Below are 27,366 nucleotides of genomic sequence, written 5' to 3'. Positions count from 1 at the left end.
CAGTCGAACAGCGGGTAGGACCAGAGGCGTGTGAGCGGTGGGAAGGACCCGTCCGTGAAGCCACGGCCTCCGCTTCTTCTGTGACAGTTTTTTGGGGATGCAGGCCTGGCCCAGCGGCGGCGGCTGGGGAGATAGGACCGGGCGAGAGGAACAGACACGCCGGGGAGCCCACGCAGGGGCAGGGACGTAGGATGAGATCCTATGTGGACCGCGGAGTGGGCAGGACGTCACTGCCCGAGGGGCCGCCGGGCCGCGGAGCCCAGAGAAGGGACACAGGGCCGGGCGTGCCCGGGGAGCCGGGGAGGCATGTGGTCCGTCGCTGCTGGGGACCAGGGGCGTGGCTGGAGACGGGCTGAGCCCCGCGACTCACGGCAGCGCACGTGTCCCCCTGGAGCTCCGATCCCCGCGCCCCAGACCCCCAGCCCGGCGCCGGCGCCCCCGGTGACACAGTGGAGTGGAGAAGGGACCGTGGCCTCCCTGCGGCGACAGGCAGGTCTCCGGTCTCTGCCCTGCAGGCCGAGGTGGAGCCGGCGGACCCCTGTGACGAGTGTGGGGGCGGCGTGAAACGGGGTCTTCAGGTGGCTTCCGGGCACACACGCTTGGTTTTCTTGTTACTGGTCATTCGCGTGGCTTCAAGATGCAGATTGACTGGACCAGGTACCTTGATCCTGTCCGTTTAAATGACATACGGCACTCCTGCCTGCTTAGTTTCAGTAAGTTAATTTTACTCAATCTCGGTGATTTTGGAGGTCACATATTTGCCCTGGTCTGCTGGAATCCTGAAGATGCAACTCTTGTGTGTGTGAGAGAGAAACAGAGACGGGGAGGGGCTGGAGGGCGTGGAGGGCAGGAGAAGACGACGCAGTGAGCGGCAGTGAGGGGCAGAGAGAACGGGGCGAGCAGGAGGACTTGGGCGCGTTTCTGAGAAAGCGGAAGAGGCGGGATCCTAGGTGCTGGTCGTGACCCCAACCGGAGGGGCTGCCGGCCAGTCCCCTGCCAGGCGCCACACTGGGCTTTGAATGAATCTCATCCGGGCCGGTGGGCAGCAGCTCGACAGACCCCCTCCTGCAGAGGGGCCGAGTGGGGCTCTGTGAACCCGCCCAAGCCCACGCTGCCGGTAGGTAGCTCGTCCGGTGTGAGGAGGGGAAGGCCGGGCTCCTACTCAGCCCCACGGACCTCGAAGCGAGCCCCTGGCGGGTCCGGCGGGCGGTTCGGGGCTCCAGGTTTCCAGCCTGGCGGTGCTGCGGTCTGGGGCCGGGTCACCCTCGCTGCGGGCCGTCCTGGGCGCTGCGTGACGGCAGCTCAGTTACACGCCACACGGCAGGGCCTCTGCTGGGACCGGGGCTCGTGCTTGGGCTCCGGCGTAAAAATGAGTCGCTGGAGAGAAGACTGAGCTCCGGCAGCCGGTTGGGCGCCCGGAAGGCCAAGGAAGCCCTCCGCTTCGGCCTCTGATGGCCTGCGGGGAGCGGGCGGTCGCTTTTCTGTGCTTTCCTTCAGCCTGCAGCTAGGCCTAAATGAGGCTAAGTGGAGAGAAATGAAGTTTCAAATCTATGAAATCCTAATTTTCTTTCTTTTTTTGGTGGGCAGATGTGGAGTGAATGTTCTGCATCTTCACAGAGCTGTGCATTTTACAAAAACCGAAAACAGCCCCTAAAGCCAGGGTCGTGCTTGGAGGGCCCGGATATAAATGGCTGCTCTGCTCTGTGAGGGGCCCCTCTGACTCTGGGAGACGGGCCCCCGACCCCAGCACCCCGAGGGGATGCAGGGCCCAGCTGGGGCCGCACTCTCACGGTCATGTCCCACCGGAACTGCTCGTGGCCAGAACCGTGGTCCGCGGTGGACCCAGAGCCGTGGGGAGCATGAGAAGTCCGGCCGTAAAGCAACAGTAATGAGCCGTGTTAGGAACAGCCACAGGCTCTGTTCCGGAGAACGGCTTATTAATTGTCAGCATTTTTACGACCGCCAGGCCGGAGTCGGTCCGAGGAGCCGTAGGGTTAACGTTCCCCGGGCCTGGGTTCTACACCCAGGCTCGTGCCGCGGGGTCTTGAGGTCAGAAGGCCTGCAGAGTCTTAATGACGCAGAGAAAAGTAGAGATCTGGGGCGCCTGGCCGGCTCGGCACGTAGCATCCGACTCTTGGTTTCAGCTCAGGTTGTGATCTCATGGGTCGTGGGAACCCTCTGCCCAGAATCAGGTCCCGCGCTCAGCAGGTTTCCCTCCTCTGCCCCTCCCCCTGCTTACATGCCCTCCCCCTCTCTCTCAATAAGTAAAGCTCACAAAAAAGAAAGAGAAGTTGAAATCTCTGCCTTGTTTTTTTTTTTTTTAAAGATATTATTTATTTGACAGAGAGCACAAGTAGGCAGAGAGGCAGGCAGAGAGAGAGGAGGAAGCAGGGTCCCTGCTGAGCAGAGAGCCCGATGCGGGGCTCGATCCCAGGACCCTGAGATCATGACCTGAGTCGAAGGCAGCGGCTTAACCCACTGAGCCACCCAGGTGCCCCTGCCTTGTTTTTTTTTTTAAAGTGAAGGAAGCCTCCCAGGTGCCCCTCCACCTGCCTGAGCATAAGCGCTCCACGTCGTGCACCGGGATGGTGCCGCACAGGGTCTCGGCCGTCACCTGGCACAGGGTGGGAGACGCCCCAGAGTGGCCTGGTTCATCTCCCGGGACTCAGGAGGGACCAGTGTCCCCTCCCGGTCATGGCATTCGGGAGCAGCACACACATCTGGGCTCTCGTTTTCAGGAAGGAATGGGGAAAGGTCGGTGGATGGGGGAGGCCAGGCGCTGGCCCCTCTGCCGTGTTAGGAGCAGGCACGCTCCGGGCCTTTCCCTCTGTCCAGCCCGCTGAGTCCTCGGAGCAGACTTGTGGCAGGGCTCCTGCGGTTCCCATGTTTGAGAACGGAAACCCTGAGAGGCTGAATCAGCCCCCCGAGGTCACACAGCTCGTAGACGGCAGAGCCCCGAACAGACAGGCAGTCACCGTCCGCGCCCAGGCGTTCCAGCTCCGAAGGCGCCCTCCTTCCTTGGGCCGTATGGACGTTGCAAGGTGCAGACCCAGGGATGAGTTTGTGACGGCTTCAGCCCAGGCTGTGCGCAGTGGAGCCGTAATCCATGCCGGGCCCGAGCGATGTGCCTCAGGCCCACAGTCAGGACCGCGGTCTGCCCACACCCCGTCTCAGCCCGAGCTTGTGCCCGACGTCAGCCGTCCCAGGCTCTCCTCGGGTGGGACGGTGGTTCGCAAGGGTGCAGTGGGGGGAGCCCCGGGAGAGGCATGGCGGGGGGCTGTTCAGGCCGTGGCCCTGTCCCTGAGCTGCTGGTGCTCAGGGGTGACTCAGGACGGTGCCCATGGGGAGGGGGCCTCACGGGAGGGTGTGACGCTCATGACCACAGGCGTTTCCTCACATCCTGACTGTACAGGCGGCGTCTGCACGGACACCCCTTCTTTCGCACATGCTGCCCTCGTGGGGCAACCCTGTTAGTCATTAAACAGCATTTCCTCTGGATAAAATGTCTGGGTGGGAAGGGGGGCTCGCTCGCTTCCGACCCCGCGGTCTACATCCGCTCATCCTTTCCGGTGCAAGGCTGTGCCATGGGACTTGTTTCTGCCCCTTGTCTTGGGCAGGCTGCGGGTTCTTCCTCTGCTGTGGTGGGCTCATCTGTACGGCGAGGACAGTGACAGTCGCCGCTCCGGGCAGCTGTTGTGAGGCTGGTGTGCGGCCCTCAGCCTCCCGGATGCTCCTGCTGCTGCTGTCCTCTCCCTCCGCCTCTCCTCACTGCCTTTCGGTGACGTCACTGTTCTGCACAGCCAGCCCTCGGCGAATGGTCGTCGGGTGAATCAACTCCATGGTCCTTTGATATTATTGTTTTTTTTTTTAAGAGAGGGAGAGAGACAGAGAGCACAAGCAGGGGGAGCGGCAGGCAGAGAGAGAGGGGGAAGCAGACTCTCTGCTGAGCAGGGAGCCCGATGCGGGGCTTGATCCCAGGACCCTGAGATCATGACTTGATCTGAAGGCAGACGCTTAAATGACTGAGCCACGCAGGCGCCCACGCTATTCTGGTGTTTAATGACCCTCTGAACACGGGACTCAGGGGATGCATGCCCGCCACGCGGTGATCCGGCCGGGTCCCGCAGAACTCCCCCAGCTCCTGCTCTGACCGGGCTCTGGGAACAGGACTGCCTGAGCTCTGGGTTCACCCTGGCACCCAGCCCCGGGAGGAAGAAGGTTCGCACAAAGCTGTGTAACCTGGCCCCGTCTGTGCCATGTCAGGGACAAGATGGGGGAAGGAGCTGTTTCGGGAGCCTTCGCCGTGGCTGGACCGCGTGGGGAAATTCATCCAAGCTCCCCACGTTGGAGAGCCTGGGGCCATTCTGCGGTCCTTTCCCCTCTGACTCCTCTCTCTCGTCTCCCTTCCTCCAGCTACTACGCTGTCCTGTACCCCATGGCGTACCCCATGAAGATCACGGGGAACCGGGCTGTGATGGCTCTGGTCTACATCTGGCTTCACTCCCTCGTGGGCTGCCTGCCGCCTCTGTTGGGCTGGTCGTCCGTGGAGTTCGACGAGTTCAAGTGGATGTGTGTGGCCGCGTGGCACCGGGAGCCCGGCTACACGGCCTTCTGGCAGATCTGGTGCGCCCTGTTCCCCTTTCTGGTCATGCTGCTGTGCTACGGCTTCATCTTCCGGGTGGCCAGGGTCAAGGCGCGCAAGGTGCACTGTGGCACGGTGGTCCTGGCGGGGGAGGACGCCCAGCGGGACGGGAGGAAGAACTCCAGCACCTCCACCTCCTCGTCCGGCAGCAGGAGGACCGCCCTGCAGGGCGTGGTCTACTCGGCCAACCAGTGCAAAGCCCTCCTCACCATCCTGGTGGTCCTCGGGGCCTTCTCCGTCACCTGGGGCCCCTACATGCTTGTCATCACCTCCGAGGCCCTCTGGGGGAAGAACTCCGTCTCCCCGGCCCTGGAGACCTGGGCCACGTGGCTGTCCTTCACCAGCGCCGTCTGCCACCCCCTGATCTACGGGCTCTGGAACAAGACGGTCCGCAAGGAGCTGCTGGGCATGTGCTTTGGGGATCGGTACTACCGGGAGCCGTTCGTGCAGCGGCAGAGGACGTCCCGGCTCTTCAGCATCTCCAACAGGATCACAGGTGACGGGGGAACGTGCCGGGACCAGGAGGCCCCCTCAGGCCGGCGTAGCCTGTGGGTGAGCTCTGGGCCTCCAAGCCCAGGTGTCCTTCGGGGAAGGAACGTTGCGGAGCGTCCCGCGTCTTTCCTGGGTCCCTTCCGCAAGCTCCGCAGCTCAAGGCAGGGGACACCAGGGCTCAGATGGGTGTTTTCTGTCAGGCCGGCCCCGGCTTGCTGGCCGCCTTTCGACCGACACCTGACCGTAGGGCCGGCCGCCCGTGCTCCTGGCCCGCGCTTCCCTCCCGCGTTCCCGGCGTCCCGTGAAGCTCTTCCCGCTCGCGGGCGCTCCCGCCAGCCTCGGCCCCCCAGCCCGAGCACACCCCTCCCGGGCTGTTCCTTAGTGTCGCTGGCAACTCCCGAACCGGGGCCCCTGCCCCTCGCTGAAATGTCACCGTCCCCCGCGTGTGAAGCGGCGCCTCCCTCTGGTGACTGACGTGGGAGCAGTTTCTGGAGACGGGCCTTCGGCCTGTGGGGAGACCCAGAGCAATGACTCTAGAGAGATCGATTTTTTTAACCCTTTTTTATTTTGGACTAATTTCAGACTTGGAGAGGCGCCGGGAAGTGGGCACGGAGCGTCACAGCCACCTGCCTCTCCCGGTGTTCGCGTCTGGCCGAGCCAGCGGGTGCCGAAGCGGAGACGCCCGTCTCGCCGCAGCACGTTGACTAGACCGTCCGCTCGGGTTCCCGCGGCCCCGTGCCCGGCCCTCGTCTGTGCCGGGCCCCGTTCCCACGCCTGTCCCGGCTCTCTTTGTCTGGCTCAGGCCTTGAGGGTCTTCGTGCTTCCCTCGGCTTCCGTGACGCCCCGCGGGGCACCGGCCGGGGATTTCGGGGACGGGCCTGCGCGACGTTTCGCCGCGCGTTCTCGGGGTCGGCGTGAGGTCGTGTGCTCGGGGCGGGCGGGCCTCTGGGGGCCGCGCTCCCGTCGTGGTCACGGTCGGTTTCACAGGCGAGACACACGACAGCAGCTGAGTGGGCACAAGGCAAGATTCGTGAAAGGCGCCCTCGGGCGAGGCTCCGTGACCCCGAGGAGTCGGTCGAGTGGGTCCTTCATCTGGGTTACGACCGGGCGTAGGTTCACAGCCTGTACGGAACCGTATTCAGGAGTGGAGGTTGGGGAGCCCTGATGTGCCGGTTTCTTGCACAGGTGTCCGGCTGCTTGTGGAGACGTGACCTGGGCGCACACCCTTATGGTGGGAGGGTCAGGGTTAGGAAAGGCCGGGGGCCTGGAAGAGGGCGGCCCGGCGGTCATTCCTGTTGTTTCTCCCGCATTCCCGGAGCCGCCGACCCAACCGTCACGTCAGGGGCCCCTGTGTCTTCTTACCAGTCCGCGATGCCTCGATGCTCCCTGTCTAGGCTCGGGGTGCGGGCGCGGACGGCTCTCGGTCAGGTCACGGTGCCGCTGGCTGCGCTCCGCTCAGCTCCTCCCAGCTGTCCCCCTGCTGCGGCTCGCAGCGGGCAGGTGGGGAGACAGGACGGAGCAAGCCGCGTGGTTTGACCCTCATGACCTCGTCGACTCCTCGTTACCTTCCAGGGGCCCTGCTCCCAGATGCCGTCCCGCCGGGGGTTCGGGCCTACGAATTCCGGGGAGACACACTCAGCCCGTACGGGGGTATCTGGTTGTGCGAGGGTCCTCTCTCTCCCTCAGCCTTCACCCGGGACTTTTAGCATGTTCTGCCTCCAGCAGTCAGTACTGTGTCGTTAGAGAGATGTTCTGGGTCGTGTTCGAGGGAGGTTTTCACCTGGACGGGCTGCTGGGAGAGAGGCTTTGAAGGCACGTAGGGCGGCTGGGAACAGCTAGTTCAGATCCCGGTGTGGAGAAGTCCCGCGTCTTCCCATCTTCCCGCTCAGGAGGGTGGAAAGAAACCGCTCAAAACCGTCCTGACTGTCCGGGGCTGGTGCAGTAGGAGAGCTTTCCCGCGAGGCAGCCACAGACCAGCATCGCCGATTCACGCGTGGGCTGATGGAGAGAGGAAGGAGCTCGGGGACCATCTGATCTTTGCTTTTTTCTTAAAGTCGGCTCGGTGTCCAGCTTGGGGCTTGAACTCACAACCCGGAGATCAAGAGAGGGATCTTTTTTCCCCTAAAGAGACGTTTCCACTGTGTTTATTTTTTTAAAGGTTTTATTTATTCATTTGACAGAGACACAGCGAGAGAAGGAGCACAAGCAGGGGGAGTGGGAGAGGGAGAAGCAGGGTCCCGGCCAAGCAGAGAGCCCGATGCGGGGCTCGATCCCAGGACCCTGAGAGCCTGACCTGAGCCGAAGGCAGAGGCTTAACCCACTGAGCCCCCCAAGCGCCCCAAGAGAGGGACTTTTTTTTTTTTTTTTTATCAGAGGAGAAGATTCTGTCCGTACCCTAGGATTTTAACCACCGAGATGCCGTCCTCTGCCCCTGGCCAGTCCGTGTTTCCAAGTAGGTCTGGTGAGCCAGGACCGCATGCAGGGTCTGGTTCCGTTTCTCTGATTGACTTGCTTTGTCGAATCACTTGGCTTCCAGGCAAAAAGTAGGACCTGCTTTATATTCCATGGAAGCTAGGAATGGGGCAAGAAGAAGAACAGGACCAAGACTGGAGCGGGGGTAGCTAGCGCAAGGCCAGACCTCAGTTTTGGCTGAGGGTTTCCGGGCAAGCTGTGAGCGTGCTGCCCGAGGTCGCGAAACTCCCGCTGGGTTTGGTTGCTGAGTCCCGAGGCAGCGGCTGGCCGTTCCCCGCAGAGGGAAAACAGTTTTGCCAGATGCTTTTGGGTAGAAAAGTGCAGGGACCGGTGCTCAGAGGGCCTTCCCGGCCCGGGAGCTGCACCCACCATCATCCGGGAGCCTGGGTTTTCTCGCCGTGTTAGCCCCAGGCTGAAGAGGAGCAAGGAAGGGGTTGGGTTTTCGCTCGTGCCCCCTGTCGGAGCCACCAGAAGACCTGCCTGGGAGGGCTTACTGACAGACTCCGCGTTTCCCCGAGCAGTGCGGATCTCGGGGCCCCTGACCTTGTCAGGCTGTGCCACCGCGTGGTGGGTGGGCCAGTCCTGGCGCTGGACGGGCTTCTAGTGCGGGAAAGGGAGCTGAGCGCTCACAGGGGGTCCGCGAGGCCCGGCTGACGGCGTCTGCGGGCTGTCAGGGCCCTTCCGGGGAAAGGCCCAACGGTCCTTCCAGCAACTCTCCCACGGGCTACCACCGACCTCCCCGGCAGGCAGGGCGGGAAGCCCAGGGCCCACCCCAGGCTGGGACGGTAGCCTGGTCGCGGAGCGAAGGCAGCCGCCCAGAACGCCACCTGCGCTTGGAGCTCCGGGAACAGGGTTAGAGCCGTCCCGCCGCCCTCTGGGAGGAGCCGCGGACACACCCAGGAGCCGGGTCCTGCCGCAGGCCCCTCGGGACGGTCTGGGCCGGAGGGACGCAAGGCCACCGCGGGGCCTTCGCTTCTGCACCGTCGTTCCTGGTGCCGCCCGGAGGCCTTCCGGCGACTTCCATGTGCCCGATTCAGCCCAGAGCGCACGGCGGCGCTTCCCGCCTCCTAAAGGCACTAGTGACTCTGGTTCACCGCAGGCTTGACCAGGTCCCGGGGCCCGTCAACTTGGTGCCTTTTTTTTTTTTTTCTTTTAATTCCGTGACAGGGCTTGGATTGGGCCCAACCCAGCAGACGTGGTATTGTTCCGTGCGCGAAACCAGGGTCACAGCGCCCGCTGTCGAGTGGTAAATGCTGGATGAACACAGGCCCGGGCCGTTTCCAGACCTTCCCGCCCAGCCACGGCGGTCTAGCTCGGACGACGCGTCCGGCTGCTGGAGACGGGGCCGCGTGCTGGCTCTCACCCAGGCTCAGAGACGTGTCCCAAACCGCCACGGCCTGGGCCATCCCAGTCGCCGGCGCCTGGCCCCCCACGGGCTCCTCCCCAGGCCGGGCCCCCCACCACGCGGTCCCATGCTGAGGCCGAAGCCCGGGACGGGGCCGGCCGAGCGCGTGTGGGGTCTTCTCTGGGCCCGGGCCTCCCCGCCAACACGCTCCGACTCCCCAAGTTCACGGGGGGTGACTCGGAGAGAAGCCCGCCCTTCTCGATGCGCCCTCGGCTCCGGGGCAGGAAGAAAGCCGCCGGCGTCCCCTCGTGCCCTCCGAAGCGCCGCGGTGCGGGTCGAGAGAACGGGGGCCCCTTCGGCCCGGGCCTTCCTGCTGAGCCGGACGGGCGTGCGCAGGTGTCCGCGCCGCGAGCTCCTCCGGCTCCCCGTGGCCACTGTGGCCTCCACCCCTCACGCCGTCATTGTTCTCGCGACTTCCCGGGGACTCGTGCAGAGCCTTTCTTTACTTCCTAAGCTCCGTCCGTGGTTCGTTCTGAGATCCAGTCTCTTTGTTTCTTGCGTGTTCCTTCATCTCGCTCAAGCTGGCCCTGTCCCCGGGTGTCCGGTGAGCGGCCGTGCTCCATGCCGGCGCCAGGCCCGCGTGTGCTCAGGAGGCCGAGGGGCGGGGGGCGGCCCGCGTTAACTGTGGCCTCTCGCTGCGCCCGTGCTTTGTCCGGGGTCGCCTCGGCCGTGGCGGGGTCTCTGAGGCCGGGCCTCCGGGTTCCCCCTCCTGCCAGCAAGGGGGGCCGAACAGCGGAGCCGGGGCTGGGGAGAGGGTGGGGGGGCCGCCGCCCGTAGAGACTTTCTGTGCAGCCGCACCTGCTGCAGACGCCGCTGGGCCTCTGGCTCCTGAGCTCTGGGGGGCCCTGGGTGAGACCCGCCTCCGCCCTGGCCTCCCCAGCCGCCGGGCCCCGCTCCCTGGGTCGTGACCCCGTCCCCACCTTCTGGCTTACGGACATTCTCTCCCACTGGGCGGTTTGCACCTCTTCAAAGTTCCTTTCCAGTATTCAGGCGGGATCTCAGGAGGTCACGGTGCGCCCACATCCCGTTTAACTGGGAGGTCACCTCCCAAGACCATTTGCCCCCCATTTTCCCTCCCCCTGCCTTGTGGCCATGTGTTGTTGTGAGAGTTTCCTCCCCGGGGGGCCCAAGGAATCCTGTCACAGTGCAGACACCACCGCCCCACCCCCCGGGTCAGGAACAAGGGGAAAGGGCAGCTGGGGCTTCCGATCCCGCGGAGGGTGGAGAGCCCAGTTTGCAAGGGACAGAGAGGACGGGGGAGGCAGCGGCGAGGCCGACGGGGACAACCGAAGATGGAGGGTCTGTGGCCGCCCGAGCGGGGCCCGGTCTGTGCTGACAGTGCCGACTTTCCCTTTCAGACCTGGGCCTGTCTCCCCACCTCACAGCGCTCATGGTGGGCGGACAGCCCCTCGGGAACAGCAGCAGCACGGGGGACACCGGCTTCAGCTGCTCCCAGGACTCAGGTAGGCCTCCCGCTGCCGGGGTTCTGTGCCTTGGTTTCCCCGTAACACGGGGACTTGAGATCCGTTCTCCCCCACACAGGGCTGTTGACAGGGCCCCGGGGAGGGGAACGTGTGCAGGGTTCACGTGCGGGGGACCGGGAGCTGTCCCCATCCGTGTCGGCCGGCCGGCCGGACCGGCGCGTGTCCCGCTGCTGGCGGTCTGTGTCCGAAGGGCCTTTTCCGAGCTGGGCTCTCTTGGGCAAGAGTGTCCTCTCCTTCTCTGCCCCGGAGCATCTCCGCTTGTGAGTCGGGAGAGTCCTCCGTCTGTCACAGGGCCTTGTCACCCCCCCCGCCCCCCCCAGGGATCCTGTGGCCCGAGCGCCTCTGTCCCTGCCGGCTGCGGGCGTCCCTCGCAGCAGAGGCCTCCGCTCTCCACCCCGGGGCCCGTGCGCTGGGCTGATGGTCCCGGCGGTTGGCGCCGTGTCCGCCGCCGGGAGCTCCGGAAATCTCATCCCGGCCCTGACCTGCTTCTCCTGGCCGCGGCCTGTGCCGCGGAACTCGGGGGCCGGCCGAGGGCCAAGACGGAGACGCCGCCTGTCGTCAACGGTGCTCCGGAGGCAGAACGTTCCCTGCGAACGTCTGTTGCCCGTCGTCCGTCGCCCGCCAGCCGGTGGGTCGGCCGCTGGCCACAGGCCCCGCTGGTTCTGAGTCCCTCGCGGGAGCTGAAGGAAAGGAAAGTCTCTGGGTCCCTCCCAGGCTCCTTCCTGTTGCCCGCAGCCCGCGGGGGCCGTGAGCCGCGGACGGACGTTCATTTGCGCAGTAGATGTTCGTCTGGCCAGGCCCTGCGCCAGCTTCTAGAGGTGGAGCGGCGAGCTGCCCTTCTGGAGCTTTCTGCGGGCTGGGGAGGTGGGTCGTTGCCGCGTGCTCCTGCCCTGAGGGGAAGACCATGAACTGGCGGGGGAGGGGAGCGGAGGAAGCCGCCGCCCTTTGCGGGGTATTTGGGGAGGAGACGTAGAACAGCTTCTCTGAGCGGGACACCGTGGAGGACGAGGAGGAGGCCAGGCAGGAGGAGGAAGGGGTCGGCCTCAACGCCTGGAGAAGGAGCGCGGCCCGTGGGTCACCCGCAGCCGGCGTGCGGGAGTGTGAGCCCGACCCCTCGCCGGCTGCGCCTCGTCAGGAATGACCGGACCGACGGAGCACCGCTGGGCACCTAGCGCTGTGCCACACGCGTCCCCGCGTCCTCACCGGCTCTGTGAGGGGCCTGGAGGCTCCGAGGGATTCGGTCGCCTGCGCAGCCCCCGGGGCCCTGTGGAGCGTGACCCGGCGGGCTGACCGCGGGCGGAGGCCGGCCCGAGAAGCGTCCTTCCCGCAGGCCGCGTGGTGCCGCCTTTGCAGCCTGCCCTGACCCCGGCGCAGCAGGAGGCGCCCACGCTGCCCCGTCTTCCTCGCTCCGGGGCGCGGGGCCGTGAAGGGCTGCAGGCCGGAAGGCACGAGGCTGGTCCCAACATTCGCCCCCGTGTTGCGCCGGGTCCCCTCTCAGCCCGGAACCCCCACACCCCTGCTCTGCCAGCTCTCTCTGTAGGACCCCCTGCCTCTCTGCCTTTGTTTCCCCACTTTTTTGAGGGGTTTATTTTTCAGTTCTTTTTTGATCTCCAAAGAACTCTACATTTTCAAGTTTTAAATGTTTATTTAGCACAGCGTATTTTTCACAACGATGGAAATCCAGACACAAAGCTCCCTGTCATAGGGCCCTGCCCCCCCAGTCCCAGGCCTGGCTCAGTGCCCCGAGTCACCTGTCGAATGTCACCTGTGTCTCTGGGTAGCACGCCGTGCTCCTCACGTCCGCCGCGGCCCCTGAAATGAGGGGCGGCACCCGTGTGTCTTGGGCAGACGGTGCAGGCGGGAGACGCGGCTGTTGGCGGGACTGAACCCGCGGGGAGGGGGTGCAGGGGTGCGGGGAGGGTGGGGGGAGGGCCCCACTTCGCCAGTCCCGTGCGCACAGCCCAGCCTTGGTTCTAGGCACAGACGTGATGCTGCTGGAGGACTGCACGTCCGAGGACAGCCCTCCCTCCCGCTGCACCTGCCCCCCCAAGAGAAGGAGCTCCGTGACCTTTGAGGACGAAGTGGAACAAGTTAAAGGTTGGTCTGCGGCGGCTGCTTCAGGACCGCCTGGACAGGGGCGAGGATCCGGGCAAGCTCCTCGGCTCAGCCGGGCTCCCGTCCCCAGCGTCCCAGGCCTCGCCGCCCTGCCCACCGCCCACCCTGCCTGGCTCCCTGGGCCTCAGGGCCCCTGCGGTCGGAGTGGGCGGCATCCAGGCTTGGGGGGCGGTTGCTGTTGACCTCTAGGTGCACACCCCCACCCCCCTCCTGATTCCCATCTCCCTCGGAAGCTGCCAGATTGGGTAAAAGCTTCTGAACCTTCCACGGTTTCTCTCGTGTCTGGGTGAGGCGCGGGCAGGCAGCCGAACTTGTCTGCTCTGAGCCTCTGCTGCCTCTCGGGAAGTGGAAGCAGTGCCCCCCCCCCCAGTGTTCCTGCCTCAGTTGAGGGTGCCGCCTTGGCCGTGTGCTGCCCCTGGCGTCGAGGAGGGCACGTGAGTTCCAGGGGAGGAAGGAGCTCCGCTACAGCGCCCACGCTTGTCACCCGGCTGTCCTGACTCTAGCCTCAGCACCTTGTCGCCCCGGACGCGCTGATCAGTAGAGGGACGGGGGCCACGCAGCGCGTCCGCAGACGGAGGGTTCTCTCTGCTCTGAATCCCGGCCCCTGAGCACTGCCACCAGCACAGTCACAGCCACCGGCACCCCGGGGGTGGAAGGGGCGGAGTCAGGGACGTGGCAATGCCCACCGGGACAGGGAAGCAGGGCCCTGTCCAAGCTCTAGGCTGGCCGTGGGTCCCCTCTCTCCTCCCGACTCCAGCCGAGTTGAGGGACAGTCACTGAGGTCAGAGAGACAAAGTGGACGCGGGGACAGAGTCTGGCCTGCAACCTCGTGGGCTCTGTCACGCGTCACCCCCGGAAATAAAAAGTGAGTGAATCCCTCCCTGGTCTGCCCGGCGCACCAGTCAGCCGCATCAGGCTGGCTCAGTGGGGATGACAGTTGTGAGGGCAGCCTGTCTGCAGCTAGGGTGGGGCACAGGTGGGGGGGGAGGGGGAGGCCATGCGTCCCTCCCTTCTTCCTTCTTCGTGCGTGTGGAGCAGCGCCCAAGGCTGGCTGCGGGTTGCCGGAAACGGACGACGGGGGAGTGTGCCTCACGTGAGGCGGCCGTCGCCCCTGCTCCAGGAGGCTGAGGGGTAGGAGAGGAACTGTTTCCCCGCCAAATGCCAGGGGAGAGATGGGCGGCCCGGGCAGTAATAACGCAGTGGGTGTGAGGTTGAGGGTGAAGATTCTCTCTCTCTGTTGGTGTGGGTTGTTCGAGGCCTGATCCTGGGTGGGGCCTGCGGATCTTGATGTCACTTCCGGCCCGGAGGGTCTGGCCGGTGTGAGCCCGTGGCCAGGAGAGAGGCCGCGTGGACGTTACATGGTTCTGGGGCGCTGATACCAGGGAATCCTGGCGAAGGTGTGGAATTGTGACTGTCATTACTGGGAAGTATTCGTCAGGCCCTTGTGGGCCAGGCAGCTTCACTTCATGGTCGTGGTTACGGGACCCTGGGAAGAGGGGCACCGAGACCTCCCTCTGCCCCGAGGAGGCAGGTCGGGGAAGCTCCACGCCTCCCCAGGGAGGAAATGGGACGCCAAGGTTTTGAGCCTCGGGGTCTGGCCACAAAACCCACGCCCTCGGTTTGCGTCGCCGCCTGCCGCGGCAGTGAAGCGTCCATGGGCCCGTTCCCCGCAGCCAGTGGTCGCGGCCCTCGGTAACCTCTCTGCTTCTCCCTTAGACGCTGCCAGGAGTCCCGTTCTTCACGTGGGAGCCGCACTGCACCAGTCCCTGGACAGTTACGCGGCCAGCTTGGCCGAAGCCATAGAGGCCGAAGCCAAAGTCAAGCTGTTCGGGGAGGAGGCGTTGCCCAGGGTCCTGGCCACGGCCCGGACTGTCCCCGGGGCCGGCTTCGGGGGCCGCCGGGGCAGCAGGACGCCTGCGGGCCGGCAGCTGCAGCTGCGGAGCATCGAGGAAGCATCTTAGCCGCAGGACGGACATGAGGGCCTCAGGGACGGTCCCACAGGGGGGCGCCTGGGGAAGGACATCTAGGGGCCGCCACCAGGAAAACACTGAGCACAGGGTCTCGTGAGGCAGCACGCCGGCTCGGGTGGGTTGTGGCCATGGGACCGGAGGCCTCGGAGGCACAGAGGCCAGCAGCGGAGGTGTAGCCATGACTTTTGGGGGGTGTAGAAGGGGGAGCGGGGACCCTGGCTTGGAAGGAAACCACCACATGGGTTACCGCCTCTTTGGGACCTGGGAGTTGCGTGGGGCACTCCCCGAGGTCTCGGGAGGGCAGCCCATTGAGGTGTGTTGTGGGGGACAGCAGGTGTCCCCAACAAAGCAGGAAGGTCCCGTGGGCCTCCGCGCGGCCGATGCAGGCTCTGCCGACCGCTCCGCACAGAACCCGGAGCAGAGTCCCTCCTGTGGGCTCCGCACGCCTCCGTCCTGGTGGGGACCTTGCAGTCAGCGGGAGCCGTCCGCTGGCGCTGGGGGGTGGCTCCGGCCCTGGGGCTGTTGGAGGGGCGGGGCTGTCCTGCCCGCTTCCCTGTTGACTGATGCTTTGCTGTTTAAAAGAAGGAAGCAACCACTGTAAGAGATGGGGAAGGGGTGAGAGGTTTCATTTCCAGAATAAAAAGCAGTCCGTTTGGTTCGGATACCCCGATCTTCCCCCGGCGGCCGGAGGCTGCGATCCTCCTGGGAAGAAGCGCGTCCACGCAGGGTAGCCTCATCTGCTGGGTTGTGTGCGCGACCTGAGCGCCCACTGGGGCCCCAGTCCCAGAGCAGCCTGGGGCAGGAAGGGGTGGGAGAGAGGCTCGCCACTTGGGCCCTTCCGGACTGGACTGTGTGTCCCCTCTCAGAGCCGCGCAGAGAGCAGGGTGAGGGGCTGGAGGTGGGATAGAGGGTGTCCGGGATCGCATCCCACTGTGATCTTTGCTGTTCTCTGAATCTAGGGGGCGGGGGGACCCTCTGACCACCGCAGGCGCAGTGCTGATGCTGTCTGACGGGCCCCTGCGACCAGAGCCAAGCAGGGGCCTCCCTGGAGGCCGACCCCAGCCCCCAGCCCGGATGCAGAAGCTGCAGGGGTGTGAGCTGTGCGGGGAGAGCTTGCCGGTCGTCCCTGTGAGGAGGGACTGCAGCTGGGCAGGGGGCAGCAGGGTCAGGGGCTCCCGTGTCCGGCCTCCCCCGGTGACCCAGGGACAGACAGTCAGCAGCGGCGGGTCCCAGAGGCGGCTCCTCCCCAAAGCTCGTTCCCTTACACGGTGTTCCTGGGGCCTCGCTGGCTCCCGGGACACGGTGTCCTTTTGCCAGAAGCCGGTGGCCAGCTGTTGGCTGAAGGCCCTTCCCGCGGCGTGTGGCTTGTGGCCTTCGTGGGGACCAGGCCCGTCAGCGGGGCTCCCGGGCGGTGCCGGTGCTGGCCTAGGTTGGGGGGTGGGGGCGGTGGCTTCTCGGGGGAGCAGAGGCGGTTGCCCCGTGGGCTCTTCCGACACGTGCAGGTCAAACTCCGCTCCGCCGGGTGCGGTCCCGACTCTGAGGGCATCTTGCGTTTTCTGCGCGCATTTCCCCTGCACTTGCCGGGGAAGGGACACGTCCGTGCGCAGCCGGGTCGTGCCGCGTGGCCTCGCTCTCTGGGCTGGGGCGGCCCCGGGGCTTGCGCGCCGGCCTCGAGGGCAGCACGTCGGCCTGGCCCCGGGGTGCAGGGGGCGCCCCTGGACCGCACAGGCTGGGCTCCGGGGTAAGAGGCTGGAGACCCCCGGCCCCGGCTGGCGGGCAGATCCCACGCCAGCGGGGACCCACCAGGGTTTCGTCCGAGCCGTCCGGGAGCCCCAGGCTGCGCAGAGGGATTCCCGGCCGTCCCCGGTTTTCCGTCGGGCGGTGGGACCGCGCGCCCCCGGCCCGTGCAGACGCCCCGGGGGCGCGGGCAGCCGCTCGGCAGCCCCGGCCTGTGGCCCCCGGGGAGGCCCGGCCCGCAGCGCGGCGCGTCTTCCGCGTCCCGGACGGAGGCAGGTTCCCGGCGGGCAGAGGGACCCGGGGCTGCCCGCGCTGCGCCGCTCGGAGACCCTCCCGCCCTGCCCGGCCGGAGCCAGCGGGAGCGCGTGCGGGGCGCGGAGGACCCTTCCTCACGTCCCCCGGGCCTCTTCGGGGACCCCTGCCGCCGGCGCCCCCTGAGCCCGGCCCGCGGCTTTCCGCGCTGCGCTGGGCGGCCCGTCCTGGGGACTCGGGGCCGCGCGGTCGCCGAGGGCCTCGGTGCTGCGGGTCCCGGTCAGGGCGGGACCTGGTCGAGCGCTGGTGCCCGTCCCTGTCCCTGTCCTGGAAGTTGCCACTGGACGGGGTCCCTGGGCCGCGTCCCGGATGCCCGGTGCGGGGCTCGGGGGGCGCGCGCCTCGCCCCCTCCCCGGCCAGGGCGGCAGCTCGCTTCCTGCGAGACCCGCGGGGGGACGGGGACGGGGACGGGGGTCGAGGGGCGCCGCCTTCCCCAGCCCGCTCGGGGCGGCTGTGCGGGGTGCGCGCGGGACAGCGCGGGTCAGGGCTTCCGGGCGCGCCCCACCCCGCGGGAGGCCCTGGGAGACGCGTCCCTGCAGGGGCCGCGGGTGCGGAGGGTCAGCCTGGAGCCTCCGCGCAGGGCCGGGGCCGGGGACGCCGCGTTTGGAACTAAGAGGCTGAAGGAGCCGCGAGCTCTCCTGTTAGCGGCGGCCGAGGACGGTCCCTCCCCACCCCAGGGCCGCTGTGGTCCCAAACCAGGCCACGAGCTCGGCCTTGACCTCCCTTACAGCCTGCTTGGCCGTGGGTCTCGGCTCTCGGAGTCCGTGATCCTCCAAGCCCCCGTGGCAAGAGGCCACACAGGGGAGGGGAATCCATGCTGGGACCCACAGTGTGTGCAGAACCCCAGGTCAATCCCACGAGACGGAAGGGACATCCCAGTTCACCCCGAAGCAAAGGGAAATGGTCATACGTGGCTATAGGAGGGGACAGAGTCTGACCCCTTCCGGGCTAGGGAGCGGGACACAGAATCCAGGGAGGCCTAGGAAAGCCTAGGGCCTGTCTGACCTCCCAAAGTACATGAACCAGAGTCTGGGTCAAGTGCCAGGTCTTGGCCATGTGACTGTGCAGAGGAGAGAAGAGGGAGGAGGGACGTTTGAGTCATCATCACTACGGGCAGGCTGGGCTTAGCAGGTGAGAGCTTGGGAGCCTGAATATCGGCTGGCCAGACCTAAAAACTGCAACCCAAGGTCGGCGACTGGATTTGTTTGGAAGGTTCCAAAGCACAAACTTAAATTTGGTAGGATTACCAAGAATGCAGTTTTGCTCAATATTATTTTTAGAATGTAATACAAAGAGCTGTCTGTGTTCCTTTCCCTCAGAATTTTCCTGAATATTAATAGCTTGGGAATTAGAAGCCATTTCTGGTTTTCTTTTCCACACCACCATTTTGGAATGTCCTAAGGCACCGACAGCTCAGCCCCGCCCAGATGAAAACACAGCCCCGGGCGGACCCCAGGGATCCTGGGCAGGCGAGTACCAGGGAAGCAGGCCCCCCGCTCGGGTGTGGGTGCGCTAGGAGTTGGGGTTCTGGGCCGTGTTCTGATACTGGGCCTCTAGATACAGAAGTTGTTAAAAACCATCAAAGCAAAACTAAAGCAAGCTAATCCTGAAATATATTTCACTTGAAGTTTTTGGATAGTTTTTTTTAAAAGATAAAAAATATTTAGTATTATAAGTCACAGTATTTATAAATGAGTAGAAGCATATTTAGAATAGATTTGTTATATCTGATTAAATATCTGTTTTGGTGCACGTATAGCTGTGGAAGTTGTGGATCTGTACTTGGACTGTGGACTCTGAGTGTGTCCCCCTCGGCCCACCGTGTGCCTCCATGTCCTGGAGCGCGGCCTCCCTCGAGAGAGCAGGCCACAGAGCAGGCAGGAGCTGTAGAAGCGGGAGGGGTGATGCTCGCACCACACACCCCTCCTCGTGCTGTCCACGAATGCCTCTGAGACAGCCAGATTCAGGGAGGGCTGTTCCCAGAAATACAGAACACTCTTATTTTTTTTTATTTATTTTTTAAAGATTTGAGAGAGAGAGAGAGCCTAAGCAGGGGGGAGAGGGAGAAGCAGGCTCCCTGCTGAGCAGAGGACCCCCCCCCCCCAATGCAGGGCTGGATCCCAGGACTCTGAGATCATGACCTGAGCTGAAGGCAGAGGCTTAGCTCACTGAGCCACCCGGGCACTCTATTTTTTTTAAAGATTTTCAAGTAATCTCTACATGGAACATGGGGCACAAACTCACAACCCCAAGATTAGGAGTCGCATGCTGTACTGACTGAGCCAGCCACTGGAGTCCTATCCACGCCCGGCGGCAGCCTGGGGGAGGGGAGGGAGGACGACCGCAGGGCTGAGTCTGCAGGAGTGTTTCAGACCTGGGTGGAGGCAGCCTAAGTCGGGCGGAGTTGGACACTCAAGTCAAGGAGGACCCGGGATGGTTGAGACGGGACGGGACGGTCAACAGCTTTCAGCTGAAATTCAGAAGTTAGAGGAAGAGCAGAAGCCAGAGCTTTCCACGCGAGCGTGCGCCGGCGTGTCCCGGGAGCCAGCTGTGATGCTCTGTGCTTGCTGCCGGAAGCCGAACCCTCTTTTTGGGGAGAGAGGCTCCACTAATGGGGACGGACGGGGCTGGAAGTGAAGATAATGTGCTCTGGAAGGAGAAACGACAAAAAGCTCCGCTATGTGATTCTATCTCACGGAAGCCGAAACAGGAAAGATTATCAAATCGAGAATAAAGAGTCTTATGTTACCGAGAAGACTGGAAAATGTGGGTGAAGGTAGTAAGGCACGAAATAAAAAGTCAAATTCAGGATCTCTTAAAACAACCAACTTCTTTAATTAGAAAGCAACAAACATGCAAATGGCAAGTGTAGAAATTCATTTGACCAACATTTTCACTATAATGAAAATTACTCTTCCACATTGATCCAAGCTCTCCTATCTGAAGGTTAGGGAAAATATTGCACTTCGCATTTTCTAGCACTCCTCACACATGGCAAAAAGTTTTAAAAACATTTTTGCTAGTTTTGTTTGACACACTCTCCCAAATCCATGCACACAATCATTCCAAACCAATGTTAGGTTATCCCGAAAAGGGGAAAAACTCTGAAACACCATAACCTTAAAATTGCACTAAAGCTCTGTAAAGAAAAAAATATAATAAATGTCTTCTACAAATCTCAGAACATCCCAGTGCTCGCCAGTCAGAGCTGGTTACTCTCCATCCTCGTTCTCATTCTCCTGACCAGAGCCTTCTGACCTGTCGCTCTCCAACCGGTCTGGAAAACACACGAAACGCACAAAAAGAAGTGTTTTCAGCATTGTAACTAAAGTAACTTTCAATACCTTTTATTTAAAACTCATGAAAATGCATACAGTCAACACATCCCCACGTAAGAATCCCTCCGCTTCTGTGTGTGGGTGACTGATTTTTCACCACTAAAAGCAAGTGAAAAAAGAGTAAGGGAAACAGAGCGGGAACTCTGCACGTCATTCTAAACCTCTAACAATTAGAAAGAAAAGCTCTAGGGACTGAGACCTGTCATGGTCTCTTAGCAGTGGTTTTTAAACCGTGTTCCTTGGGAGTTCAGGAGGCTCAGGAGGTGTATCGTGCCACCTGACCGACTGAGGGGAGGCTGTGGGGGAGCCCGGGGACCATTCTCACAGATCTGTGCACTTCTGTTTATAGAAAGATTTTTTTAAAAAAACATTTTATTTATTTATTTGACAGACAGAGATCACAAGTACGCAGAGAGGCAGGCAGAGAGAGAGAGAGAGAGGGGGAAGCATGCTCCCTGCTGAGCAGAGAGCCCGACGCGGGACTCGATCCCAGGACCCTGGGATCATGACCTGAGCTGAAGGCAGAGGCTTAACCCACTGAGCCACCCAGGCGCCCCTACAGAAAGATTTTTTAAATTAAGTATCTGCTACGTTCCAGGTGTTGTGCTAAGGACACAACGGTGGCCAAAACGGACACGTGATCTCTGGCTTCAAGGAGCTTATCCAGATTAACTACGCAAGTGACAACAGAATCACAGACGGTGAGCGAGCGCTCGGTCTCTCCGGCTTTCGGCAGATGCACTCGCCGTTCCTCTCTGCGACTCCCGCCCCATGCTCCGGCTCACTCATCGCGACGCAGCTTTTACCCCCTTCGTGAACCGTTCCTGCGACTTGGCAGACGCCCAGCCTGCGGAACGATCAGTCCTTCCTCTGCGCACCAGGCTCGCCGTGTCTACCCTGCGGCGCTCACCCTAACCGCAGGCCCGGCGTGTTTGTGTGTCTTCGTACGCGCCAGACTTCAAGGGCTTTCTGAGCTCCTGGGAGGGTACGAGTTTTTCCTTTCTATCTTGTATCTCAGCACCTAGGACAGGAGGTGCAGTGACAGCTCTCGGAATACGTGAACGTGAGTTTTACTAACAAGCTGTGTTGCACCGGGGCATACAGAGGAGGCAGCAGTGCGGAACCAAGGCCACCACAGAAGCCCCAACTCACTGGACCAGACCCTCTGTGCTGACCCCATTTCAAAGCCAAACTAAGGAGATGATGTACGTGTCTATGATTTACAACCTGAGTTATACCAATTTTAGCTATTTTCATTATTACCGAAGTGTTCGATACATTTGCAAAGTAAGTGAACAAAACCAAGATTTGGACAGACCCTCACAGGTCACCAGGCTCTGCGTGCAGTGGAGGGACTGCTGATCAGCAACGGGCTAACCCAAGAATGTCAGCGTAAAAGCGACGACACTCTTTCCTCGTGTGATAAACTTGCACGAGAGAACAAAACTCGAAGCTGCTACCAGCTCGACCAGATGCCCACGAACGGGGTCCTGCCGCTGACGGGCTAATTCCGCAAGCCTCTTCCTGTCCCCCTGCAAGCAGGAGTGTGCAGGGCTCCCACCCAAGCTTCTGTCACACTGTGAATGAAGATGGGGAAGCGGAGGGTTAACAAGAACTGTCCCTGCCTTCGAATCGGGAGTTCAGGGTAGGACTGGGATTCTGCAGAGTCCAGAGCACGCCGTGAGGAGACCAGTGAGGACCAAGAGGGCCCAATACCGGTCAGGGAGTGACCGACAGCGGCTTCCAGAAGGCGGAAGAAGGCGGGATACTGTTCTTCTCTCAAACCAATCTCAACCAGCTGCTGCAGACCCCTCGCTCTCCGAGGCGAAACCCGGCTTCTGAGAATAAATTAAATGAAATCTTTTGTTCAGGAAGTGCTGCACCTCTGATGCAGGAAACTGCAAAGCAGCTCGATGCCGACAGCTCTCTGGTTGGCAGCGACGGACCCAGGCGCCCTGAGCAACACCCTTCTCCTCCATGAAGACGGAAAACAAGAGCCGCTTCTCCACGCAGAGACCCAGCTCGGAGGAGCTCCGGGCCCTAGCGGACCAGCGGCTACTTACAACCAGGCCCAGGCGCCAAACACGGGAGAACGCCCTCTGCAGCCGCGCCCCTCACCTTCCCTCTTGAGAAACGGCCCCCACCCTCGGGCTTGGGGCAGACCCCCTGTCCTCTGCCCCTCGTGCCTGCTCCTGGGCGGTGGAGTCGATGAACTTCTAGCTCTTTGTTCTGCCTCAGGTGGGTGGTTTCCCGGCCAGAGCCACTGGCCCACCGGCGTCCGTCCCCCTATCTGCTTCGTCCCACATCGGGGGCCCCACCTCACGGACAGAGACCGCACATTCAGACTCCAGTCTTCAGGGACGTATTCCTGAGGACGACTTCTCCTGCTTTTTGGAAAATGCAAAAGCTCAAGCCGTATTTCAATAAAGTGAGAGAAAATCTTCAGGGGGTAGAACCCAAGTATCTGCAGCATAAGAAGCCCGCCAGGGGGTCCGACGTGCCGCCTTCGTGGAGAATCACAGCTCCACTGGGACAGCTCCACTGGGAAGGCGCTGCCCCAAAAGGCCTCCCTGGGAGTGAGGAGGGGCCAGACCGGACCGCGGCTGGCCTGCGCCTGCGCCATCACAGTCCCCTCCTGACTGCCCTCGAACGTGCACACACGATCGGACTTGGGATCCTGGAGCCCAGGAGGGAAGGAGAGGACAGGCCTGGACAACCGGCTCACCAAGTAACTGCACATCTTAACGACAAAAGCAACTCTCGTGGGCCTTTTTCTCTCCAGCCTTTTACGTAAGATAAGAAAGAGAGCGAGTTAAGTTTACTAAACCAATTAGAAATTATCTTTTTGACCGACAGCAAAATGAAATGGAAGAAAGGAATCTTCCTGCTCTAAGACTTATCCAGTGTTAAAACCAAAGGGGGAGGGGAGTCCTGTTAGCTGCCAACCCAGGGCACATCAGCCCCTGCGTGAGACGCACCGCACCCACGAGCGAGCAGTGGATTTGTAGAAAAAACCCCACAAGAGCCATTCGCCAGATAAGCTCTTTGCAAGAACACATGAGTTTTAGGAATCCTAATCAGCAAATGTTTTTCTTGTTCTAGATAATGCTGCCTCAAATCTGAAATCTGAAAGGATGAATTTTAAGTGTTACAGTGATTAGTTTACTAATACGGGAACCCACAAGTTACTGCGAAGATATTTTCTCAGGCTACTGACCTTTTCTCTTCACACCCCATGCAAAATTCCCACTCTCTCCAGGCTGTCGTTAATATTAACAATTTGCATGTTTTCTTCCCACCTCACACGGGCTTCTTTTACTTCCTCAGATGTGCTCCGCTACTCTCTCCTCCAGGACTTTGAAAAATGCTGCCTACCCTTCCTCCGCTGGGCATACTGTGTCTGCACTCCTCCCTCTCTCGGAGGAAGCGGTGTAACCGGTTCACGGCTAACGAAGGCCGGAGGAATAGGCAGAGTGTCCCCCACAAAAAGTGAGGGTGGGGGAGAGGGACGATGAAGATCCTGAGGAAGAGAAGACTTTGCTGTGTCCCCAAATCAAAGAGGGCCAGAGCGGATGGAGAGCACGGAGCCTGAGCAGCGGTGTGAGCTCAGATCACCCAGAGGCCTGCACGTCACACTCATGACCTCAATGTGTTCCCACAAGTGACCTTCCCAAGGTCAAAGGGAAGAAAGGGCTTGGAAGCCAGTTTCACATTCAGGCTTTACCATTCACCAGTTGTGTGATGTGGGGCAAGTTATTACAAGTAACCAACGTTGTAAAGGTTTGGAGCTAATTAGGAAATATTTGTGAAATGACTAGTATAGTGCCTGATACATTATAGGTATTAGAAATTTAATTTATGAAATCAGTAAAGAAAAATACTCTTTTGTTCGATAAATGTATTTTGTTTATAACGGATACCAATCTTTTCTGTTACTATGAACAGATTATGCACTTCCTTCTCGAATGTCAGTGACAAAACACACATTTTGTGTTTCTTTAGCTCCTCACAGTGTATCCTTGAAAACAAAAAAAAATATTTAAAAACCTTACAGAGGTTCTGTGCTTCAACCCTGGCAGAAGCAGTTACATTGATTTTGGTCTGAGCTAGGGTTACTTCTCACCACATCCACTACACAGGGAGATTCCTCTTAAGGGTTAAGGTAGGGTCCTCCATGCTGAGAAGAGAAGGGACAGCTGATCAAAGTTTTCAAGTTTCATTATGACACTTTTCAATACATTTGGTCCGTGAGGAATTAAGTCACTGCACTAAGATCAAGAGTTCACCGAACTCCTAGCTCAGAAGTTACGCTGCCTTCAGTTTGTGGTTAAAAGTAATTGTACGGGGACGCTTGGGTGGCTCAGTCGGTTAAGCCGATGCCTTCAGCTTGGGTCATGATTCCAGGGTCCTGGGATCGAGTCCCACATTGGGCTCCTTGCTTGGCGGGGAGCCTGCTTCCCTCTCTCTGCCTCTGCCTGTTTACGCACTCTCTCTCTCTCTCTCTCTCTGATAAATAGATAAAATTTAAAAAAAAAAAGAAAAAAAGGAAAAAAAAAAAAAACTAATTGTACGAATCACGGTCAAGCAGACCCGAACTAGAAACATGACGCGACAACGGTGTCAAGGACACTGTGACAGTTCTTACCGGCTCGGATATGATTCAGCGAAGCCAACATCCGCAACATGAAGGAGGCCGGCACCGTGATGGTGTTTCTGGTCTCTTCCAGCATGAGTTCGTTTCGAGTTATAACCTAGGAAGCAAGCGGAGCAAGCACATCAAGACCGCGATGTAGCCGCACCCCGCGGCGGGCTCTCAGCAGGTCTGAGGAGTCGCCTCGCTCTCTGCACGCGCGGTGTACTGCCCCCTAAGGCCACTCGCCGTCACGGAACTACTTCGCCGTGCATCACACAACACGACTCTCTCAGCTGGCAGAAGGACAAAGCCGCACTTTGAGGCTGCTTAACACATTCAAGAATGCAATTTATGTTTTACCTGTGATTTGTTTCCCAGAGCAGCTACCTATGTCTGCTCATTCTTCCTCCCTGTGGCGGAGCTGATGCATTTAGTGACACAGCCGTGTTCAGGGAGTTCCCCGGGGCCACTCAGGTTTCTCAAGAAAATATCACCTTGACTGACGCAAAGTAATTTTGAAAAATAAACTTTCGGAGAAGAGTCACCAATGACCTGTGTCTTATGTACCAAGATGGGTCTAAGTGAGTGTCCATAAACACCGAGGGATCTGGGCAAAGGGGAAACGGCAAAGTTCATGGCAAAGGAGAAAAGGCAGACAGGGAGGAAAGGAGGAGGAAGGCAAAGGGGCTCATCTGTCAACGGCTCCCCAGTAATTTCATACACATCAGCCCGCAGCGCACCCCCAGAGCCCTTTGCAGTCTCGCCCCAAGGAGCTGCTTCCTTATCCACTGTCCAGTGGCTCGTCTGCCTTAGGACCCCTTGCAAAGTGCCGACCCTTGATCTCAAGGGCTCCTTAGCACCCTGTCCACCTGGTGAACTCAGTCCAACTCGCACTTCCTCTGGAGACCCCATCCATCCGCCCCATCTGCGAGCACACTGCTTTGCAAGGGCTTCCAGAACACTCTGCAGGCCCCTCTACGTTCTGGCTGACTGGTCACTGTCCCAACAGTCTATATGCTCTGAGGGAAGGTTTGTTTTTTACAGGCGGCCCTGTGTCTGACAGAGGCAAAGTTTATAAATGTCTATTAGAAAGCAGATATGGGAATTGTGATTGTCAACCTTGGTCTAGACTACCGGTTTTCTAACTTACTAATAACACTTTTTAGCAATGGACCCTTATTTCATGTTTTTAAAAGGGTGCAGCATCAATGTGAGCTACACTCACCTGTTAACAGAAGCTCGGTTGCCAGTAAGCAGCTGGCTAATGCCACGATTCATTATGTTCGTAAGACATCCTACAGGAAAACCCACCAATAAAAACCCTAGCTACAGTTGGGGAGGAAAACCCCAGAATTCAGCTTTTGTATTATCTACCTTCCCCTCTCTTCAAGCCCACAAAAAACCTAGAGCTTCACAGAGCCCAGTTTGAAAACTGTTGGTTTAACCAGGAGCTCAAGAAATCTTAAAATCTGACAGTAATGGAAAAGATTCTCCAATCGTTTGTTCTGCTACTTATTGGACAGCCATAGTAAAACTCATTTTCTTAAAAGGACAGGTTTTTTTTTTTTTAAAAGATTTTATTTATTTATTTTTGAAGATCACAAGAAGAGCACAGGCAGAGGGAGAGGAAGAAGCAGACTCCCTGCTGAGCAGGGAGCCCAATCCCAGGACCCTGGGATCATGACCTGAGTCACAGGCAGAGGCTTTAACCCACCGAGTCACCCAGGCACCCCAAGGTTTTTTAAATGATTCTTCATTGCAATAAGCACAAAACCAGTCAAATTGTTTTTCTTAAACTACAATAACCTGGTATTACTAATAATCAATATTATAAAAAGCAAAATAATAATTTGACATTTAGCTCTCTAGTATTACAGCCATGTTTTAATCTTAGTTTTTCTTTTTCTTAAAATCTGACCTCCTTAACTGAATAAACCTGCTTATGTTACCGATTAATAATGAGCTGCTTTGGGGTGCCTGGATGGAGGTGGATCAGTCATTAAGTGTCTGCCTTTGGCAAAAGGTCATGATCTCAGAGTCCTGATTTCCAGCCCTACATCAGGCTCCCTGCCCCGGCTGGGGAGGAAGGGAGACTGCTTCTCCCTCCTCCACTCCCCCTGCTTGTGTTCCTGCTCTTGCTGTCTCTATCTCTGTCAGGTAAATAAATAAAGTCTTTAAAAAAAAAAAAAAAGTAAAAGAAAATAATGAGGTGTTTTAAGTCTTCTTAAGAAAGCATTTCAGGAACAAAGTGATATATGCGTTATAATAATTATAAATAAAAGTCTTACTTCATCAGCAAGTTTTCGGTTAAAAATCCTGGACTCTTCTAGTGGTGACCAGATCTTTATGTCATAATCTATGCCAGATGAGGCTAGAACTAGAAATAAAATGTTGCATATTAATATAAAGCATAAAAACATGCTGTTAAGACACACATACACAGGTCACACATTATGCATGTATGTTAGGTGTGTGTGTGTGTACACACATACACGTGCAGCAACACTGAGCCAGCATGGAAACTGTACTGACGCATTTAATGGTCAACTGAGAATACTATTTAGAAGATTTCCTAAAAGTTACCCTAGAACATAATTTTAAGACCAACTTGCAGTCAGTCCAATTTCTTTCCTATCCCCTGCTCTTTTAGGAGAAACATGGGCAGTGTCCAACGAAAGGCAAGAATAAGCCAAGCTCCTTTGTTCTGTCGGATTAACTCGGACCTGTGAAGACTAATGAGGCTCCGGGACGCAGGCGGAGTCGTGC

General features: G+C 59.8%; 2 protein-coding genes across 15 annotated transcripts in view; one reads left to right on the top strand and one right to left on the bottom strand.

Moving 5' to 3' along the window:
• GPR161 (G protein-coupled receptor 161) overlaps nt 1–15,242 on the top strand; it is a 42,829-nt gene extending 27,587 nt beyond the window's left edge. For 5 of the 8 annotated variants that reach the window (XM_044266893.1, XM_044266894.1, XM_044266892.1 and 2 more), the window contains 2 exons: nt 4,414–5,138; nt 10,370–12,384. In XM_044266893.1, coding sequence (XP_044122828.1) covers nt 4,414–5,138; nt 10,370–11,403 — 1,759 coding nt within the window. In that variant the 3' untranslated portion in view covers nt 11,404–12,384. Of the gene's footprint in view, nt 1–4,413; nt 5,139–10,369; nt 12,385–12,472; nt 12,593–12,901; nt 13,476–13,648; nt 13,742–14,326 lie in introns of those variants that run through there. The other 3 variants (XR_006386605.1, XM_044266896.1, XM_044266897.1) reach the window with 3 other exon arrangements.
• Nucleotides 15,243–19,442: 4,200 nt separating this feature from the next.
• DCAF6 (DDB1 and CUL4 associated factor 6) overlaps nt 19,443–27,366 on the bottom strand; it is a 135,605-nt gene continuing 127,681 nt past the window's right edge. For all 7 annotated transcript variants that reach the window (XM_044266882.1, XM_044266884.1, XM_044266883.1 and 4 more), the window contains 3 exons: nt 26,889–26,977; nt 24,613–24,718; nt 19,443–19,906 (listed from right to left, as the gene is read on the bottom strand). In XM_044266882.1, coding sequence (XP_044122817.1) covers nt 19,842–19,906; nt 24,613–24,718; nt 26,889–26,977 — 260 coding nt within the window. In that variant the 3' untranslated portion in view covers nt 19,443–19,841. The remainder of the gene's footprint in view (nt 19,907–24,612; nt 24,719–26,888; nt 26,978–27,366) is intronic.

Source organism: Neovison vison, chromosome 10 (genome assembly GCF_020171115.1).
Source record: "Neovison vison isolate M4711 chromosome 10, ASM_NN_V1, whole genome shotgun sequence".
Lineage (NCBI taxonomy): Eukaryota > Metazoa > Chordata > Mammalia > Carnivora > Mustelidae > Neogale > Neogale vison.
Note: the sequence above shows the minus strand (reverse complement) of the source record. Positions and strands in the feature narration are given on the sequence as shown.